The sequence below is a fragment of the Mauremys reevesii genome, linkage group 2 (assembly GCF_016161935.1).
Source record: "Mauremys reevesii isolate NIE-2019 linkage group 2, ASM1616193v1, whole genome shotgun sequence".
In the NCBI taxonomy this organism is placed as follows: Eukaryota; Metazoa; Chordata; order Testudines; family Geoemydidae; genus Mauremys; species Mauremys reevesii.
In genome coordinates, this window is record NC_052624.1 from 178,544,677 (window position 1) to 178,565,570 (window position 20,894).

At 41.7% G+C, this 20,894-nt stretch overlaps 2 protein-coding genes across 11 annotated transcripts in view; one reads left to right on the plus strand and one right to left on the minus strand.

The window, feature by feature from the left end:
• The window catches only part of DTNBP1 (dystrobrevin binding protein 1), a 175,724-nt gene that overhangs the window by 148,347 nt on the left and 6,483 nt on the right, over nt 1-20,894 (plus strand). For 6 of the 8 annotated variants that reach the window (XM_039525973.1, XM_039525972.1, XM_039525980.1 and 3 more), the window contains exon 11: nt 14,150-14,299. The exons of 1 other annotated variant lie outside the window; for it this stretch is intronic. In XM_039525973.1, coding sequence (XP_039381907.1) covers nt 14,150-14,268 — 119 coding nt within the window. In that variant the 3' untranslated portion in view covers nt 14,269-14,299. Of the gene's footprint in view, nt 1-468; nt 1,613-14,149; nt 14,300-20,894 lie in introns of those variants that run through there. One more of the 8 variants, XM_039525977.1, reaches the window with a different exon arrangement.
• Nucleotides 1-20,894, minus strand: part of JARID2 (jumonji and AT-rich interaction domain containing 2) — a 183,164-nt gene that overhangs the window by 2,379 nt on the left and 159,891 nt on the right. The window contains exons 11-16 of one of the 3 annotated variants that reach the window (XM_039525970.1): nt 20,364-20,478; nt 14,632-14,737; nt 10,552-10,734; nt 6,579-6,709; nt 4,169-4,352; nt 660-767 (exon numbers count right to left, since the gene is read on the minus strand). In XM_039525970.1, the coding sequence (XP_039381904.1) occupies nt 660-767; nt 4,169-4,352; nt 6,579-6,709; nt 10,552-10,734; nt 14,632-14,737; nt 20,364-20,478 (827 nt within the window). Of the gene's footprint in view, nt 1-659; nt 768-4,168; nt 4,353-5,392; nt 6,077-6,578; nt 6,710-10,551; nt 10,735-14,631; nt 14,738-20,363; nt 20,479-20,894 lie in introns of those variants that run through there. The other 2 variants (XR_005594478.1, XM_039525971.1) reach the window with 2 other exon arrangements.

Consider the following 20,894-nt stretch of genomic DNA (forward strand, 5'->3'; position numbering starts at 1 on the left):
GGAACACTGAAAGACCGATTACACAGAGCCGCTCCTGCCAACAACAAACTGCTTCTTCCTGATGTGTGAACAAGTACAACTCCCAAACTCCCCTCTGTCCAGCAGCCTCTCTGCTCTGCTGCTGCTATTGTTAAGCCTTCTGTTCTCCAGCATCACTCCTAAACTACTGAATCACATTGTGCTGATTTGGTTTCTAACTTGCCTCAAATCACTACTGTGACTCCATCCACCAACACTACAAGATTACCAGTAAAGATTCAGGCTGGAATCATGGTAAGTCAAATTTAATTTAATTTAGTGAGAGCTTGTATTGAAGTTACTGTAAATTGACAAATGAAAGTACATCATAATTTACAAGGGTCCCAACCCAATAAATACCTCCCCCCAAATACTCCCCACCTTTACAGATGATGAGTTACAGCTCTCTTCTAACTGATGTCATCTTGTATTTTCTCTTTTTATTTATAGTGTTTTGATGGCCAACATACCAGCACTAAGCATATTCCTGCTCTACCAGAAATTGCATGCAAGCTCTCCTGACTACCTGGAGCCTCTGTCAGACTAGGCAGGAGCCAGGAAATAAGTCTAGGCTGAAATATCCAACTCTGGAGGCCATCTGGCATCACCATCCTCAAGAATGCAAACTATATTGTACAGACCTCGTCATAACGATACATCATTTTCAGTCCCCGACAAGTCTTCTGTTTTTCCACATGCCGGAGGGCACATTCCAGGCAGAAGACAACATTTTCATTCTCCTGTACGACCTAACAAAAATACAGATAGAAAACATTAATATGATTCAAATCACAGTCACATCTAACACACGTGGCATACCCAAAATAGGGTTTTTTCTGGGTCAGGTTTTTGTTTTTCTGGGGTGGGGAGCAGGAAGAGAGAGGGAAAATAGAAGAACTTGTGCTAAGTGGCTGGAGTAGGTGGGATATCCGAATTAATACAAGGACAAAGTTTGTGCTGACTTTCTTCTCTTCCCCTCCCCACCAAGTATTTGAGTATTTATATATCATCATGGACAAATACCACATCTTTAAAAAGATAATGAGGTTAATGAATCTCCCTGGCTCTAGGAAAAGCATGAAAGTCCAAGTGATTTGCTGTACCCACTGCTGAGAAAAAAATGTTCAGAGGTGCATCTGCTGCCAAACCACCTTGAGATAAGAGCTCATAATAACCCAAGGCCTGCTCAGCATTTGAATGAGGCCCCTCCACTTCAAGTGTCCTGCTCACCCAGTGCCTCATTTCATTCTGTGGCAAGTGCCAGTCTTTGGGATGAAGCATAACAGAAGACCTGGCCATCTGAGGGATTTAGTTACACAAGAGCCGTTCTCCCAAGAGGGGGCTGCCATGAAATTCTTTACAAATTCCAGTGTTTGTTTACACTGAAGCTGCTTTGTCCTATTGAAACTGCAGGGGGAATTTTAAGTAATGTTCACTTCTTATCCTAAACCCTAGGATACTAATGCTTTGTGGTGTTAAACTCTTGAGGTATTCTGCCAAGGGGTGGCAGAGGTATTTCTGAATACAGGATATTGTTGCAAGCTGCTGTGGAATCTCTGGATAAACGGTGCTACAGAATTCTAAGGGCTTGGCTACACTTGCAAGTTGCAGCGCTGGTAGAGGCTTTCCAGCGCTGCAATTAGTAACCGTCCACACCTGCAAGGCACATCCAGCACTGCAACTCCCTGGCTGCAGCGCTGGCTGTACACCTGGCCAGGTTGGGGTGTAGCGATTGCAGCGCTGGTGATCCAGCGCTGCTCATCAAGTGTGGACACACACCAGCGCTTTTATTGGCCTCCAGGGAATAAGGAGATATCCCAGAAAGCTTTTAACTAAATTACTCTCTTTGTTTTGTTATGCAGCCTCTCTTTGTTTTGTTGTGAACTCCAATCGGAGCTCCGTTGAACTGCTTATCTAAAAAACAAACACTGATCACAGCAAACAGGAGCTATCTGTACCTGGCTGTGAACGATCAAATGAGAGGCAGGGAGAGAATGTTTGCTTGACAGAGAAACAGCGTTGGAGGCAGGCTGTTTGCAATTAAGACCAAGGGTTCATGAACATTTTGTGATTTTTCAATCCAGGAAGCTAAACTGTTGGCTCCAAAAATCCACTCTCTCTCTCTCTTCCCCGCTCCCTGTCACAGTACACCACCCTCCACCCCCCTCTTTTGAAAAGCAAGTTGTTGCCACTTGAATGCTGGGATAGCTGCCCATAATGCAGCACTCCCAACAGCGCTGCAAATGTGGCCACACACCAGCGCTGGTAGCTGTGAGTGTGGCCACACACCAGCGCTGGCCCTGCACAGCTGGATGACCAGCGCTGCAAACTACCAGCGCTGCAAACCGTAAGTGTAGCCAAGCCCTCTAAGATACTGTTAGGAGCTGAGCTGTCCTGACAAGGCTCTGAGGGCAGCATAGCCCTTTGTTACTATATTGCATACCAGTGGCAGAAGGATAAGCAAGAGATAATATAAAGGATGGGATGAGCTAAAGATGATGAAGGAAAAAGTGCCTATTCCATTTTGTGTAGTGCTAGCAATCTAAATAATAATAATAATAAAAAAAAGCAGTAATAATGAACAGACACAAGCTATACCATGAGTATACAGCTCTATCAGCATCTTCCATTTAATCCTCACGATTTCTTGCAAGGCAACTCCTTTGAACAGTAGTTCTACCATTAATTCAAACCATGTCTTGAATGGGGATAAATTGGGGACTGCTTTTAAATACAATGTAAAGCAGTGGTTCTGCTGTGAAAAATAAAACTAAAACCAGCACCATAGGGTTCCTTAGTTACTGTTTCTCTCTGAGTTCAGATAAAAGTTGCTCAGTTTGAAAGTACAATGATAGTTTTATAACTGCCAGTCCTGCAAACTCAGCTGGGGTCTTGATTAAATTAATAAAGATTCTGCAAGATAAACTCTTCCCTCACTTAAACACTGGCTTTAGTGAGGTTGGAAAGGTTTAAACAAGTAAAGAATCTGGCCCTGTAATTGGAACTTAGTTCATAAAGATTCTGTTGCGGATCCCTGAAATAGAGTTGAATCTCTCTCTCTCTCTCTCTCTCAGAATTATTGGCTATACAGGTGCCACCAGAATTTTTCAGAGCAGAATTGCACTTTAAAGCTAGTTCAGGCTAACTCTGCTTAACATGGTTTAGCCCACCAGACATAACCAGGACTTGTCCAGAGGGTCAGCCTAGGAAACCTCATTTTTAACCACAACAGGCTGTTTTGTTTTCTTCAAAGAAGCAAATCCAAACAAGGAAGGAGAAGAAACAGAAAATTTGCTCACACCTGGGGTTCAGCCCAGTCCTATCACCCGTGGTGTGGACTTCTGGCACTATTTGGTGATTTTCTTTAAGTCCTAGCTTCTGGAATCAGGTGATTACATGAGAAACAGCTTCATTTAAAAACTACCACCATCACAACAAGTTTATCTCACTCGGAGTTGCAGAGAAAAACTTGAGAATGTGACATGAATGCACCTTAAGGGCTCCAGACCCCTACATTTATTTTTTTTAAACCTCAGTTTTTCAGCCAATCACATGATTTTTGAATACTTGCATTGGCATTACTGAGTTTTATCCTAACCCAGATAAGTCACCCTCTCTTGCTGACTCAGTCAAGTCATAGCCCTTCCTCTGCAACGAGGAGGAAGCTGAGCTGAGATTAACTCTTCACCAGGGGTTTGTTAGCAACCCCCATTTCAAATTCTTTCCAGGAAAATGAAATCTAGATTTTTTTGAGTGTGGCTCTTGGTATTGCAGTATATGATGTTGCAACTGCTGCACTACATGGTGTGTTAGTCCACACACAAGGGATATAAATTCTAGGGCACACTAGCATGTTGTGCATTAACTGGTACATGTCAAACCTGCTAGAGGAGGCAAAAAAGTTCCCTAATGCATGTTAACATAGTAATGTTTGAAACAGCACTATATTAATGTGCAGTAGGGAACTTTTAATGTATACCAGCAAGATCGACATGGGCCAGTTAGCAAACTAGTGCAAACTAATGTACCATGAAGAGAAGCCCATTGTGTCTGTTTGTCTAACGCTTACAGTTTAATAGAAACCAGGCTGAAAACAAAGCAATTGTTACTGAGTCAGTAGTGCTATAGACATACTAAGGGTTTTCCTCACCATAGAAAGGTAACATAGGTGCTGGCAAATCTGACACCTCCTCTCCGACGTCTCTAACTGCAACCACTTTCGAGGCTTTTTCTTTCCATCCACTCCCGAGCTACTGCTGTCGTGGCTCCCATAGCGGGCTGAAGAATGGAGGCCTGCCTCATAAAGCTGCCGCCGCTGCCTCAGTTCTGTGTCCCTGTGAATATTTTAGGAAGTTAGCAAGCTGGCATCTCCCATGCAATACTGCAAAGCTACACTCAGGAGATCTCATACAATGATCGCCATTGAAACCTTAAATCACACACAGCCAAACCGTTTGCGTCATCTCCATGTTGGTGCTGTTCCCTATACCTGGAATGGGAAATACAGCCAACATCACAGTAAGACTGGAGCTGCTTTTGCAGTCAGAGATTTTAACAGCAACCATTGTATCAAACCAGTGGTTCTCAAACCAATACACAGAACCTTGGGTCAGTAGAGCACTGCCTGGGAGTCTGGAAGGGAGCTGCTGGCTCACGTGAAGAGCCAGGAGTAGCAGCAAACATGCCCGCCTTTCCTCAAGTTGCGAGGAGCCACTACTGCCACGAGGAGTAGCACAGCCACCTTCACCAGGAGGTGGAGATGACCCAGGGAGCTGCAGCCCTTCAGGGAGGAAGGGGGGAGCAGTCCCAGTGCTTGCACTGAAAGGCAAATATCTTCCTGTACACCGAGGGGAAAGAGAAGAGAGACCACATTTGTAATGAAGACTATGTGTGAAAGGTGGTATGCAACTAGCGTGACCAGATGTCCTGATTTTATAGGGACAGTCCCAATATTTGGGGCTTTTTTTTTTTTTTTTTAATATGGGCTCCTATTACCCCCCACTCCTGGTCCCAATTTTTCACACTTGGTATCTGGTCACCCTGTATGCAACGCCTGTGCTGAGCTGTGCAGCACTAGGAGACAGCAGGGGATGTTTCTGAGCTGTGCTTGAGTGAGGAGAGGAGGTCTGGAAAGAGCTTAGCAGCTGGGAGGGAGAAGAAGCTAAGCACAGGTACAGAGAGCTAAACTATTGGGGGGGAAGGGGGAAGGTAAGCTAAACAAATGGGAAGATTGAGCAATCAGAGGAGGAGGCAGCAAGAGACCCAGGACCAGGACAAACAGGAGACCCTATGTATTTCTACACTGGAGCTAGGAATGTGCCTCCCAACTGGGTAGATAGATTCGTGCTAGCTTCACTTGAGCTAGCATGCTGTGAATAGCACTGTGGATGTTGCGACTCCAGCGGAAACTCGGGCTAGTAACCCAAGCTCAGACCCAGGGGGTCAAGTAGGCTTGAGAGCCCAAGCCACAACATCCCCACTGCTATTTTTAGCATGCTAGCTCAAGCAGAACTTGAGCTAGTCTGTCTACGCAGGCTGAAAAGACTTGCTCGCAGCTGCAGATTAAACAGAGCCCCTAGGGTTTGGTTTGGTTTTTCACATAAGCAGGCGCAGGAATGACCAAGATTCTTCAGAGGATCCTGACCTTAAGAAGTTACCCAGAATATGAACAAGTTTGAGAACCACTCTGATAAAGTTCAATGTGGCATTTCAACAGCAAGCACTAACATTTTTGTTCCTCATTGCACAATTGCAGACTTTCTTCCCTTCAAGGAAAAAAAAATGCATGTGGATGCTATTAGTCCCACAGGGGACCTGGCTTCAGGTAGCATGTTCTAGCACACCTGGAAATAAATTTCCCTCTTGCAATTCACTCTGAACACAAATACAAATAATTGTGTATGGGGTTTTTTTTTCCGCCCTTAATCTGGAATATTTCCAGTAACATATTAATATTAGTTTGTTAAATACAATTTGTAGATTCCAGACATCTTGATTACTCGATGTACTACGACCAGCACTACCCAGTTGTCACAAACTTGAAAGATAGGTAGCGACGCTACATGGTAGGGAACAAAAGAGAAGATCATTACATCGGAAGCCAGCTGACATGGTATCATGTTTCCTTTTCCCCCCTTCTTAAACCTTCCTACCTCAAGAGTAACCCTAAATATGGTTCCTTAATCACTGTAGGGAGAAAAAAGGAGTGTGAAGTTATTCCCATCCAAGTGCTAGTGCACAACACGTGGCCACCAGTACAGAAGCTCCTGATTTACCCAATGGTAAAAAGAGTTTGCTCTGTGTAAAAATATTCTATACCTGTACTATATAAACCCTTTGATGCTACAAAAGGGATGTTATTTTACAGCAAGATATCCTAACCACTGGCACTCGGACATCAAATACAGCCAAAAAAGTTTCTTCTACACATGGCTGTGCCCAAGCAGGTTTGCTGGGTCAGTGATTGCTAGATTTGACTCAGATTGTTACTTGAACTGTTTCACCATCAGAGTTTCTCTGTGAAACACAGGGTACATGAAACAGACGCCTTGTTCTGTTACCTGAGCTCTCCAAGCAGTGCCGATATTGTAGTGAGAGTCGGTCCATTTTCCTTTTTTGCTTCTGCCGTTGCAATCTGATAAAGCAACTTTTCCATTGAAAATGGTTTGGCTATGCGTCGCTGCTTCATTTCCTGAGTTAACAGATTTCCAAGTTAGTTCTTGAGTAAAATTAAATGAAAAAAATTTGGATAATTTTAACGCAGAACAAAGTTAGATTTTTCGTGGATTGTTTTTTTAAAGCTATACGTTTCCTGTTAAAGGGCTGTGAACGAAGGCTTCCTGCATCTGCTCTAGGTTAAGCAATGTGACAGAACAAAACACTGAAGCCTAAACCTGGCTATGGCAGACAAACAAATGTGCTACAAAGTTGCCATGGAGTGGCATTCCCTACAGAGAAAATGTTATATACCTTCAAATTAATGCTCTCCAATACAAGGCATTGAGACAAGAAAAGTCTCCGTAAAACATAATACTCTTTACAGCTAAGAAGTCAGTCTTCTAAGTTTTTTTGTTACTGATTTTTTTCCTTAAATTTTTGAGTACTTTATTGTGAAATTGAATACTGAAACAATTAAGTTAGACAAAGTCCATCCAGGACAAATTCATTCAGATAAATAAAATATTTAATAAGTATTTGGCAGATACTCCAGTGCCACCTGACTTTCCCCACATTTCAAGCACACATCTTATTAGAGACAGAAAATCAGATTCAATTAGCAGGAAGGACAGTAGGTATAGATGTCAAGAAACTGAAGAAAAGAAGGGCAGAGAAACAAATCACAATACTACCTCCTGAAATCAGTGGGAGTCTTTTTATTGACCTCACTAGGATCTGGCTTGGGACCCCTATGCACAGAATAAATGCATAATCCATATTGGTTCATCAAGCCAACACCCTCTCTGTATTCCCTCCTAAAGATTCATTTGTTCTGCAATGCCCACTAGAAGTGAACCAAACCAATCACTTAAATATTCCTTCCTTTAAGCTCCCCAGTATGGTCAGTATTCCCCATTTGTGTCTTTTTGGGCAGGGTCTGGCTTAGTTTTGAGTCTCTTACAGCATCAAACATATTGTTGGCATTTAAGAAATAATAAATATAAAATAATGAATAGGAAGTTGGGTCATACCCTCCTAAGCAAATGCTCTTGGTACTGTCTCTCTCACTGGAAGTACCCCAGAATGCACCATTCTGTGACAGAACAAATATTGCAGATTGCATGGTTAAAGTGAGACTTCTTATATAAGTAATGACACTATCTGGGATATCTTCAGTGGACATGGAAACGCCAAAATGGACACACAGTGCAAGTGAAGAGAAAAATGTTTGTTAAACTAGGTTCTCTGTGCTGGAGTCAGAGTACAGTTGGGTTGAGTGTGTTGGTAGGAATGGCATATAGGTCGTTCAGATGCATCTTGGATTTTCTTAGGCCTATTTACATAGCTCATGGCTATGAAAAATGTTGCGCTCTCTGTGATGCAGTTAGGTTGACCCCACTGTAAACACAGCTAAGTCGACAGAAGAATTCTTCCATCAACCTAGCTACTGCCTCTCAAGCAGGTGGATTTACTAGAGTGACTGAAGAACCCCTTCCATCACTAAGGGTCTGTGCTGCAGTGACATAGCTGTTATGCTGCAGCTGTGCCACTGTAGCACTTGTAGTGTAGACATACCCTTAGTGAGCTGATTGAGTTCCTCTCTATGGTGACAGAGTAGCTGAGGCAGATTTCCTCTGCTGGACATTGGAGGGAAAAGTATTACATGTTTTGTTATTTAGCTACTGGTAATATTTGTTCACCCTATGAAACGTATTTGAGTGGCAAGGTACAGTAGTTGGTTCAGAATGGCAGGTTCAAGGGTAAGATGGCAGTAGCCTTAGGGAGGCCACATTTAAATTGGAAAGAGGAAAACGATAAGATAGAGGCATCATAAGTTGTGACTGATTTGCATCTGATGGAATGACAGTTCCACAAATTGTTGCTGAAGTATCAGTCCTAAAATGCATGGTTTGCAGCACAGGGGAATCTTACAAGATGAAGGGCTGGACTTTTAAATTCTTCGTCAGCCCATCTGACAAAAAATTCAAATAGATTTCTCTGTCTGTGCCAAATTTCCTTAAATGCAATCTGCTAGTTCAGAGAAGGACACTGATTGTTATCCTAGGTTCACAACAGCAGTCAGATTAGTCAAATCCAATTCCTGATTTGGAATTTCAGATTTCCTTAGAAAAGAAATCTCTGAGGAGTCAAGCCAAAACATAACATGGAACAAGCTACAAACGCTATACAGTGCAATATATATAAAATAAAATCACAACAGCAAAGTCAACATGTAATCAAAGCAGATGACAAACTATCAGTGTTATTGTCCAGAACTGTAAGACGACTAGATATGCATATGGCTGTCAGTCAATTCATTAACAACCTGAAGGAGGAATTTTGATGCCTACATAACAGATCTCTGAAAAGCACAAAGTCGGTCTTTGAAAGTGGAAAAATATCTCTCCTTGAAGTGAAGGAACCAAGGAGGAATTTCCAGGGCTTAAAGGGAGTTGAGAAGGTAGCATGGTTTGAAGGGGTCCAAAAAAAAATTAAAAATAGATGTTTCCAAGATTATATTTTGATATAACTATATATCTAGATTCTTTTAAAGCTTGTGAAAGGTATAACATCAGATTCCAAGGTAGGTTATCATAGTTAAAATCTGTTGAATTTTCAATCAAGTTATATTCATCCAGTGCCAAGCTTGTTAATCAAAAAGAAACTCTTCTTTAGATTTTGGGACACCAAGCAAAGATTTTCAATCATCCCTAAGTAACAGCCCCTTTCCCTTAGGACACTGGCTTTTTCACAACCGGACAGTCGAACACACGCTTAGTAAGACCCTTTCTTTGTATGTCAAGTTTATAACTGTTGTTCCAGTCATTAAAGGGTTAAATCGGGATCTTATTCCATCCACATAAAAAAAATGCAGCATGGCTTTCATCTTACCACTACGTTACTTTAAAAATATGTTTTACATTAAACAGACTTGGAAGAATGCTACTTACCCAGAACACAAAAGAACTAAAACCTGGTCTGGACAAATGAAACTTACTGCCTGATAGTCATGCTGCTGTTGTCAAATTAGAAATGCTGGGTGTACCGACCATTTGACTTGAGGCTGAAAATGAAGATCGGTCCTGGCTTATGTGTAAATGCCACCAAAGTACAAATGCAGCCCATATTGCACTTCAGGGGAGGAGGTAATTAGTAAAAAACATTCTTGCCCCCAAAAACTGACTACATGGAGGCCAAGGAGAAATTTAGCTAAGCAGCATGCTGGGCCTGCACATCAGCCATTTGTTTCTGCAGGTCAATGGCATGTCACTCAGAGGTATGAAAAGGATGCAGGAAGCTAGTTTTACGTCTGAGCTGAAGCTGAAAGTGTTGGTCAATCTGCCTAGGAATTTTAAGTTCAAGTCAAATCAGATCAGCAGCTAGTTACTGATGAAGGATCAAATAGACAGACATACAAACATAATGTAGCTGTAAAAATTAATTGATTTTGCCTACTCCTCATCCCCCAAATTAGCCATATTTTATCAGATCTTTATATTTGAGATTCAAATTGTCCTTGGACAAGTTGGCTTAAACAAATCTAGTGAGCATAATACAATATATTGTTGACAGCTCATTAGGAATTTTCCCAAGTGTCCTTGTGAATGATTACAGCTCTAACTCTAAACTAAACTTATGCCATTTTCAGACCTACACAATCTTTGGTTACCACATATTAATTTAGGATTCTTTTCTGGGGTGAAGATATAGTTTTAGTGTCCCACAAATTTCAGAAACAGATATTTTAAAATAATCTGCAAATCCTCTGGGAGTTCTATCACTGTGTACTACTCATGTTGGAATACTTGGTTTGCTGACTTTTTAAAGATACTGATAGGGTTATGAACCCATTTTAAACTCTGTTTTCCACCTTACCTTGGCAGTCTTAAAACCCATACTTGTCCACTGGGTGGTAGCAAAGTGCACTGTTTCAGAAACACTGTAGCCACAACACACTTTAGACACAAAGGATCCTGGAAAACAGACAACGAACTGCCCACTCTGCTGTACAGTACGGTGCACCTTGATCCCCTCTTTGCACAAGACCTCTGGGGAGATCTAGAGAGAATAAAAATATGAGGAAAAGTTTGAATCCTTCTTATAGTTAGATCCCCTCTTCATTGGGCACCGCCATGCATTGCTTGCTATGGAAGGGTGATCACATGCAATACCGACACCTCATTAATTTGACCTCCCCCCCAATATGAAACACTGAATTTCCAGTGTCCAGAATGTCAAGTACTGAGGGTGGAGGTGCAGTTACAACAGTGAAGGCTTTATCTGAAAGTACCACTTTAAAATGTCACTTGCCAACAGCTTCAACTGCATTACATGAAAACACGGTGTGATTTAAAGCAAATAACTAGCAGGTTTGGCATTTCACCCCACTAGTTTTTCTTTACAGAGATACAGTTGCCTTTGTTACAGTAACTAAGCCATTCTAAAGACGCTCAGAGAATAAATCTGCCTTTCAAGGCCTAAGCAGATCATTTTATATATAAAACATTTAGCATCTAAAAGCATATTGTATTACATGCGTTCTACGTAAGACATGTTAAACACTGGAAGCTAAGAATAGTTTAAGGAATTTACTATTACACAGAATTCCTGGTTTCAATAAACAAGGCCTAGAAAATATCAACACACCTGAAAAACACCAAAAATTAACCTACTACTCCTCACCTGTCCTTTCCCAGTTTTACAACATCAAAGTTCCCTATTAATGAATGGCCAAAAATTTAAGACTGGCACAGAGCTCCAGGTCAGCATAACGTACAACCTCAAAATGTAGCTTTCTAGTACAACATAAGAACGGCCACACTAGGTCAGACCAATGGTCCACATAGCCCAGTATCCTGTCTTCCGACAGTAGCCAATGCTAGATGCTTCTGAGAGAATGAACACAACAGAACAGGTAATCAGTCCCCATCATCCACTCCCAGCTTCTGGCAGTCAGAAGCTACAGACACCTAGAGAATGGGGTTGCATCCCTGACCATCCTGGCTAATGGCCATTGATGGACCTATCTCCATGAACTTACGTAATTCTTTTTTGAACGCTGTTATACTTTTGGCCTTCACAACATCCCTGGCAGAGAGTACCACTAGTTGACTGTGCATTTGATGTAGTACTTCCTTTTGTTTGTTTTAAACCTGCTGCCTACTGATTTCATTGGGTGACACCTGGTTCTTGTGTTATGTGAAGGAGTAAATAACATTTCCTTATTCACTTTTTTTACACACCAGTCAAGATTTTATAGACCTCTATTATATCCCTTCGTTATCTTTTTTCTGAGCTGGAAAGTTCCAGTCTTTTTAACCTCTCATACGGAACCTGTTCCACACCCCTAATCATTTTAGTTGCCCTTCTCTGTACCTTTTCCAATTCCAATATATCTTTTTTGAGATGGTGTGTCCAGATCTGCACAGAGTTTTCTAAATGTGGGTGTCCCATGGATTTATATAGAGGCATTATATTTTCTGTCTTATCTATCCCTTTTCTAATGGTTCCTAACATTATCATCTTTTTTGACTGCCACTGCACATTGAGCAGGTGTTTTCAGAGAACTATCCACACTAACTCCAAGATCTCTTTACTGAGTGGTAACAGCTAATTTAGACCCCATCATTTTGTATGTACAGTTGGGATTATGTTTTCTAATAAGAATTACTTTGCATCTATCAACACTGAATTTCATCTGCCATTTTGTTGCCCAGTCACCCAGTTTTGTGACACCCCTTTGTAACACTTCACAGTCTGCTTTGGACTTAACTATCTTGAGTAATTTGTATCATCTGCAAACTTTGCCACCTCACTGTTTTATCCCTTTTTCCAGATCATTTATGAATATGTTGAACAGGACTGGTCCCAGTACAGACCCCTGGGGGACACCATTATTTACCTCTCTCCACTCTGAAAACTGACCATTTATTCCTATCCTATGTTTCCTACCTTTTAACTAGTTATTAATCGATGAGAGGACCTTCCCGCTTATCCCATGACTGCTTATTTTGCTTAAGAGCCTTTGGTGCAGAACCTTGTGAAAGGCTTTCTGAAAACCTAAGTACCCTATATCCACTGGATCAGAAGCTGATTTAAACGAGAGGTTACATAGCACAACTGGTAGTTCTGCAATTTCATATTTGAGTTCCTTTGGAACTTTTGGGTGAATGCCATCTGCTCCTGATGACTTATTACTGTTAAATTTATCAGTTTGTTTGAAAACCTCCTCTAATGGCACCTCAATCTGGGACAGTTCCTCAGATTTGTCACCTAAAAAGAATGACTCGGGTGTAGAAATCTCCCTCACATCCTCTGTAGTGAAGACTGATGCAAAGAATTAATTTAGTTTCCCTGCAATAGCCTTATCTTCCTTGAGTGCTCCTTTAGCACCTCAATCATCCAGTGGCCCCACTGACTGTTTAGCAGGCTTCCTGCTCCTGATGTACTTAAAACATTTTTTGCTTCTAGTCTTTGGATAGTTGTTCTTCAAGTACTTTTTTGGCCTGCCTAATTATACTTTTACACTTGGCTTGCCAGAGTTTATGCTCCTTTCTATTTTCCTCAATATGATTTAACTTCCAATTTTTAAAAGATGCTTTTTGCCTCTAACTACTTCTTTTACTTTGTTGTTTAGCCATGGTTGCACTTTTTTGGTCCTCTGTTTTTTTAATTTGGGGTATACATTTAATTTGAGCCTCTATGATGGTGTTTTTAAAAAGTTTCCAAGCATCTTGGGGACTGTACCTTTTAATTTCTGTTTAACTAGCTTCCTCATTTTTGTGTAATTCCCCTTTCTGAAATTAAATGCTACTGTAGTGGGCTTCTTGGGTATAATCCTCCCCGAGATGTTAAATTTATTTATATTATAGTCACCATTAACAAGCCGTTCAGCTATATTCACCTCTTGGACCAGAGCTTGTGTGCCACTTAGGACTAAACCAAGAATTGTTTCTCCTCTTGTGGATTCCAAGACTATCTGCTCCAAGAAGCAGTCATTTAAGGTGTCAAGAAATTTCATCTCTGCGTCCCGTCCTGAGGTGACATGTACCCAGTCAAAATGGGGGATTTCAACTATCCCCATAATTACTGGCTTTTTTATTTTTGTAGCCTCTAATCTCCCTGAGCATTTCATAGTCATCATTCTGGTCAGGCGGTCAGTAGTATATCCCTACTGCTAGAATTTTATTAGTCAAGCATGGAATTTCTATCCAGAGAGATGGTTAGCTTTTTTTTTTAAACTGCTTTTTTGACAAAAGCACCAAGGGAAAAAAAGCCTATTAAATTTGCATTTTTAAATGCTTAAAATAGGAAGTTAGAGAGACAAGGTGGATGAGGTAATATATTTTATTGGATCAACTTCTGTAAGTGAGAGAGACCAGTTTGTAAATTCAAAAGCTTGTCTCTCTCGTCACCAGAAGTTGGTCCAATAAAAAAATAGTACCTCACCCACCTTGTCTCTCTCATATCCTGGGATTGACACAGCTACAATACCACTGCATACAGGAAACAGGAAGTATCAACTATAAAGTAAACAAGGGAGCTGAACTCTTAAGTACCTGTAATCATCTAACTACTCGTATCCATGACTGACATCGTAAAAGACAACAGGGACTCATCTGCCATGACAGAGATTTCATTCGTGAAAATATTGGACATGTGTATATTTTACATGTTTAAATGGATTGTGGGTGCTTTTGAAAAGAATGGACATTGACTGCCATGCATGGTTAACCTTTATTTCAGCATTTTGGCATTCTGTAGAATTGGAAAATACTGGAAATATTGTGTGGTAAATGCTGCTGCAGGTAGCAAGGGTCCAGACTTTACTGGCAAAGTTTTTCTTTTTAAAATCAAAAGCAATAAAATGAGTGAATTAAAACAAACAAACAAAAAAAACCCCACTCTTCTGATTAGCATTGGATTCTCACAGATACAAAACAAAATTCAACTTACCATAACATTGCTTTCAAGCATTTCCAGCCCTGGAGTGCCATTGGCTTGCAGCAGGGTATGTACCACATCATCAAGTTTGTTCTCTTCCGCAGCAGGAATGCAATACCTGTTTGTTTTAAAGAGAAAATGGAGCATTTACTATGTAGTAAATGGTGTCCCCCAACTTGTTCAGCAACGGATCGACCAAATCCACTCCAAAACAAAAAGTGGAAAAAAATTAAAACAGCCCCTCCCAGCTGTTTTGGCAAGATGCTTCAGATTCATGGAAAGTTATTTATTTGGACTCAAACCTACAGTATTTACCATAATCAAAGGAAAAGAAAAGGTTGAAATGATTACAAGCTATTCCCAAAGCAGAACATGTGACAACTCACTACTCTACAAAATCAGAGAGGAGAGAATCAGTAACATCCTGACATCTACAGTACCAAGGATATCAGCAGTCAGGTTGCCATCTACTCAGCACCTACACTGCATACAGTCACACTAATCCTTACTTTAAATGACTATTTGTTACATATGCCTAAACCAAGTTAAAATGTAAGCCACATTTTACTAAAGAAAACAAACTGATGTTTGTGGTTCCAAATCAGTAACAGAATACAGCTATTGGAACTTACATTAGAAATATTTGATTAATAAAAGCAAAATATTCCAAGATCATCTTTCTTCACTTACTTGACAAGTCTCAAGTTCACCTTTCCTCCTTTTCCCTGCAACAGAGGCCATCAAATGCCTAAAACACAGCGGGCAGCACAGGAAGAGAGGTTTAAACTGGGTGCTGAATTACAGGCATCCCATATTCTCTCACCTCCTCCCAGATTTTGCTAGCCACCAAAGTGGAAAAATTATGCACAGTCCCATCTGTGTTCATGGCCATTAGCGCTTTCCCCAGCAGAAGTGGCATGAAACAGTCTAGCGATATCTAAGTTTTATGTAGCTGGGGAACTGCCACTGTGCAGGATGTATAGGTGTGATCTGGCTGATGAATAAAGACTGAAGGGGAAGCAGAAGTAGAGACACATACACAGCATGGGGAAAGGCCAAAAGTATAACAGGGTTCAAAAAATACACTTCACAGTCTGCTTTGAACTTAACTATCTTGAGTAATTTTGTATCACTGGCAAACTTTGCCATCTCACTGTTTATCCCTTGAGATCATTTATGAATACGTTGAACAGTACTGGTCCCAGTACGGATCCCAGTGGGACACTGCTATTTACTTCTCTCCATTCTGGAAACTGACCATTTAATTCCTACCTTTGTTTCCTGCCTTTTAACCAGTTACTGATTCATGAGAGGACCTTCCCTCTTATCCCATGACTGCTTACTTTGCTTAAGAGCCTTTGGTGAGGGACCTTGTCTAAAGACTTTCTGAAAGTCCAAGTACACTCTATCACCCTTATCCACATGTTTGTTGATGCCCAAAATAATTCTAATAGATTGGTGAAGCATGATTTTCCTTTACAAAAGCTGTGTTGATTCTTCCCCAACATATTGTGATCTATCTGATAATTGTTATCAGCATCTGAGGAATGCTGAGCAATATTGATTTTAGGGTCACTAATAGATGACATTAGGTTTCCTTTGAACATGGTGAAATTTGCCAACATTTTATCATGCAACTCTGGGCAAGGGAAAGTGTGCAGGACAGAAAGCAGTCTCATCCCTGTGATCTACCAGCGTTGCTTGGAGCTGCTTTATAAAGGGCTCAATAGGAATTCATTTATGTGCGTGAATAAAAATATGTATCTGCAATGGCTCTTGATTCCTTCTATGAAATGGAAGACCTAGACTGTCAGAGAGTGTTTTCCATAGTAAACCCAGGTACTGCTGTTTAGAATGAACTAGGTGGGCTATGGTGCAATTTTTGGGGGATACATGAATTGAGGGGAAGAGAGGGTTTTTTAAATCTTTCAGCTCTTGACTTCTCTTCAGCTAGATTTTTATTTTTAAAGGAGTAATTTTCCTACTGACATTTCTTGTTTCTCTTGTGACATTAGGTGTTTGTGACATGGGCTACTGTTTCATGGTTGAAAACAAAATCCTGAACTCCTGTTTCAGTCAAAATGGAGCCTACATGTATATTCTCTTACTGATTTGGGATCTCGTGTGCATCTCTCATTTTGTATGTACAGTTTACTTCTGCCCCTATCTTCCAAGTCAGTCTAAAGGAGAACATGTTCTTATTCTCTCTCACCCAAACATTGGCCCCTCCCCTTTCTTTCTTTTAACTGTCAGAGGGCCTGTGTCTTTTGCAACCATTCCTCTAGTCACAGCTTTCGTAGCTGTTCAGTAACACTAGTTCAGACAGACAGAAGGATCTTTAGAGAGCTGGCCAGGGTGCAAAAGGAATCAAACTTGGGTTCCAAATCTCTGTCATCAGATTTCTGAACTGACCCAATCTTACCTGGAATGTGTTTAGAAACACATTGTAGTCAGATAGGGGCCATATTTCAACTGCAGCTCCATGTTAGAAAGGAGAGAGAAAGATGAGACCCATCTGAGACATTAGGCCCCATGCAATCTACCCCTGCTCTCAACCATGTAGGCTCAGGAAAGGAAGGAAAACTCCAGGGTGTAGGCAGCCAGAAACATGCCAGTCAGAGCTGCTACCGAAGCAGTTTCAGTAGGAACCTTTGGACACTGATGATGTCAGACTTCTTTCTATAGACTTTACTCTGAACAGATTTCCCTGCTGACAATAAACAGCTGCTTCCAACCTCTTTCCACCCACTCCCTCACCAGTCTCATTCCAACTGCCCTTCATGCTTCTCTCCATCCATCCCACCTATCCCCCATAGCTCTTTCCCCACCATTATTTTTCCCTTTGTTTTTCCTTTTTGCTACTCCCTTCGTGCCTTCTGTCCTCACCCATCCATGCCCTATAATACACACACACCCTTTTATCTCTGTTCCCTACTATATCCCCTCTTCTCCCCTCCTCCCCCTCACACAAAGCCTCTCCCCTTCTGTCTCTGTTCCCACTGCTTCTAACACAGCTTTTTTGCTCCATTGGTCCACGTGGCTTTTTTTAAAAATCCTCTCAGCCACTCAGTGGGGAGGAGGAGAGCACCAAACGTGTTTCCCCCCCCTTGATAGCAAAACACTGAGGGGCTGGCCCTGGCTCCTATCCACCCTCACAGGCAGTTTTCACCACCCCAACTCTGTTCATCACTCAGCATCTAAGTTAGGGTACTTCCTTCTCCTCAATGCTAGCTGGGTGCCAGTAGGACAGTGGTTCCCAAACTGTGGGGTGTGCCCCCCTACAGTGGCACAGAGGAACATCCGGGGTGGAGGTTGCAGCGGACCTAGGCCAGCTCCCCTAGAGGTGGGAAGGGAATGCTACCAAGCCCTGCTCTGGCCCTGGCCTCAGTCCCAGCCATGGCTCCCCTCCGGGCGTTGGCTCCCAGCTGTGGCCCCCGGCCCTAGCTTAGGGTTGTGAGGTGCCCAGTTTTCAACCAGAACGGGGACCTGGCAGTGTCCGGTCAACACTGCTGACTGGACACTAAAAGCCCAGTTACCCACAGTAACCGGCCTCTGCCACTGTGGGCGAGGGGTGGGAAGAGCTGCTGCTGGAGCCTGGAGATGCACTCAGGGATGGCTCCAGCAAGAGATGTACCAGCGGCTCCCACATCCTGCCCTGAATGCAGCTCCCCCTCCCCCATCCTGCCACCGGAGCACAGTCCCCGTCCCCCCCCACACACACACACTCATCCCCCCACCCTGGCTGCGGGGGTGGGGGGACACAGACCAGGGAGGGGGGAAGGACGCAATAGAAAGTTTGGGGACCACGGCAGAAGCAGGTGAATTGAGAGCACAGGAGAGAGACACCTCTGCTCTCAGTTTTTATATCTGGTGCCACAACAGCCCCTGGTGGCTCGGAGCAGCAGTTGCAGGTAAAGTCCTCAGCCCGGGCCTGGAGCATGGAATTTAAATAACCAGCCTCTATATCTCTACTAAGCATGTACAAATGGCAATTTTCAGAGGCTTACAACTTAGTCAAAAAGTGGGTGGATTTTCATGGGAACAGCAACAGGCACATCCCTGACACTAGGTCATGCACTGCCAAATATGAAATCACTGCTTAAAAGCACGGAGGTGCTAGAGCTTCTGGAAAAAAATAGGAGACTCAGATTTTTTTTTTTTTTTTTTTTTTTTAACGCTTGCAAAACAATGTACTTTTCCCTAATCTCATTCTCAGGACCATCTTCATTGCTTTTGCTGAAACTTTCCAAAGAAATTTAGCTTGGGGCTGACAGCCAGCATGGGACCAAACAGTTAAAGTCTGGTAGTTTTACACAACTGAAAACAGTCTTAGGCAACCTTAACTGTAGAGAGAGCCACCAGCTCTGCCTATAATAAAATGTGAAAAACCTCCTCCTCTCCCATCCCCCCCCGAAAAAAATATGTTTATAAAATTAATAGAATTCACATGACACTTATAAGGCATTACAATTTACTCTGATTGTATATTGCCTCTTTCCCCAGTTACGGATCTGTCTTGTCTTAGACTGACTGTAAGCTCTTCATTGCATGGACAGCCTCTTATTCTAAGTTTGTTCCTAGGACAATGGGACCCAGATCCTGGTAGGAACATTTAGCTGTGACATAAACTCACCTGTATTCACACAACTCGGCACATAACCACAGCTCAAGTTTAGCACCATTAATACTGATAAGAGTTTAAATAGTTTTAATTAGTAATTAAGAGGGTAACTGAACATCTCTGTATGTTTGGTTTTCTTGAAATCTTACAAAGCATTTTAAAGTACTATTTATGGTATACGCCAAGCATCATTAGCCACTATAATTCAGCCTCCATGCATCAAAATGTTATAATCAAGGGGTTTCTTAATACTTTATTACAGTTTTGTTTAATCAAGGTCTACAAGTTTAGCTGCTTATACTGTTCTTATTGTAGAGAAGATCCTTTCAGGATAACATAGTACTACAGGAATAACACAGATAAGTATATTAAATGCTGGCACCATCTGCTTCCAGTGATTCCACTATCAGCTGCTGTACTTCCATTACAATCTGACCAATATTGTGTAATGACTACAGTGAACAGCAGCCACCTCCAAGCAGATGCGTGAGCACGTGTTAAACCTATTTTCAACAGGGGCCCACAAAACACAAAATGTGGCTACAAGAAGTTACAGACTTGCAACCATTCACATCAAAATATTAGAAGGATGTGGCTTCAAAGGCAGGTATCACTGGGTACAAATAAAAAATATGTATGTGGTTTGGTATCTACAGAGTCTCAAGATACCTTGTGAAGTAGAAGAGTGGGGACAGTTTAGCAGAAGGATGGGATCAGTCACCTTAGAAAAGAGAATATAGAGCTGGCTTGAAATCTCTCTACACATCAGTCTAAGGAAATCCTGCCTTGACTAGCTGTCATTTGGATTCCAGGTGTTCAGAAACATTCTGCAGAGTGAAATCTACAAAAGGCAAAAATTGTTTGCTGCTAAATAGCCTAAAACAGAGAATGGAAGAAATATTAAACCCCTTTCCTTTAGAAGGGGTTTTTCCACTTAGTTTATACCATACCACTTGTCATAAAATTTGATAGACTTTCCCATTAAATTTGTAATCACAGAAATTTAATTTCCTGATGTGACTCATTCAGGCAAAACGCAATAGCCATAACGCAGTAGCTTCCAACCTTCTTACCGAGAGCCATTGGGGCTCCGAGTAATGGGACAAACTGCAGGGATACTCACCAAATGCAATCAGCACCAGTGTGTAAGTAGTCAATGTATGGAAGGTGATTTTGGTCTCGAGACCAGCATGAGGTAGAAAAGACCATGCCAATATTTAGCCAAGGAATTGTCACTCCTAAAATACAGGAATTAAAAATAAACTTGAATGGATTAGAATGTCAATTAAAAATAAATAAATGACATTTCTGGAACACATTTCAGCTGAAAAGCCGGCTTCTCCATTGAGTTGACTCAGGAGTTTTAAATGAAATGGTCACTAACATTACAGTAACTGTGGTTCTTCGAGGTATGTTGTCTATATATAGTCTACTCTTGGTACACATGCACCCAATGCACTCAAGTCTGAATTATCCTGGCCAGCGGTGTTGGGGCCATCCCTGCACCCTGAATGTCTTTGCGCCTCCCACCAAGCACATAACAGGCAGGGCAGCCCTACCCATCCCTCAGTTCCTTCATCAATACAGAATCCAGATATTAACAGACTTTATAGTAGCAGGGAACAAGGACAGGTTGTGAAATTATATATGGAGA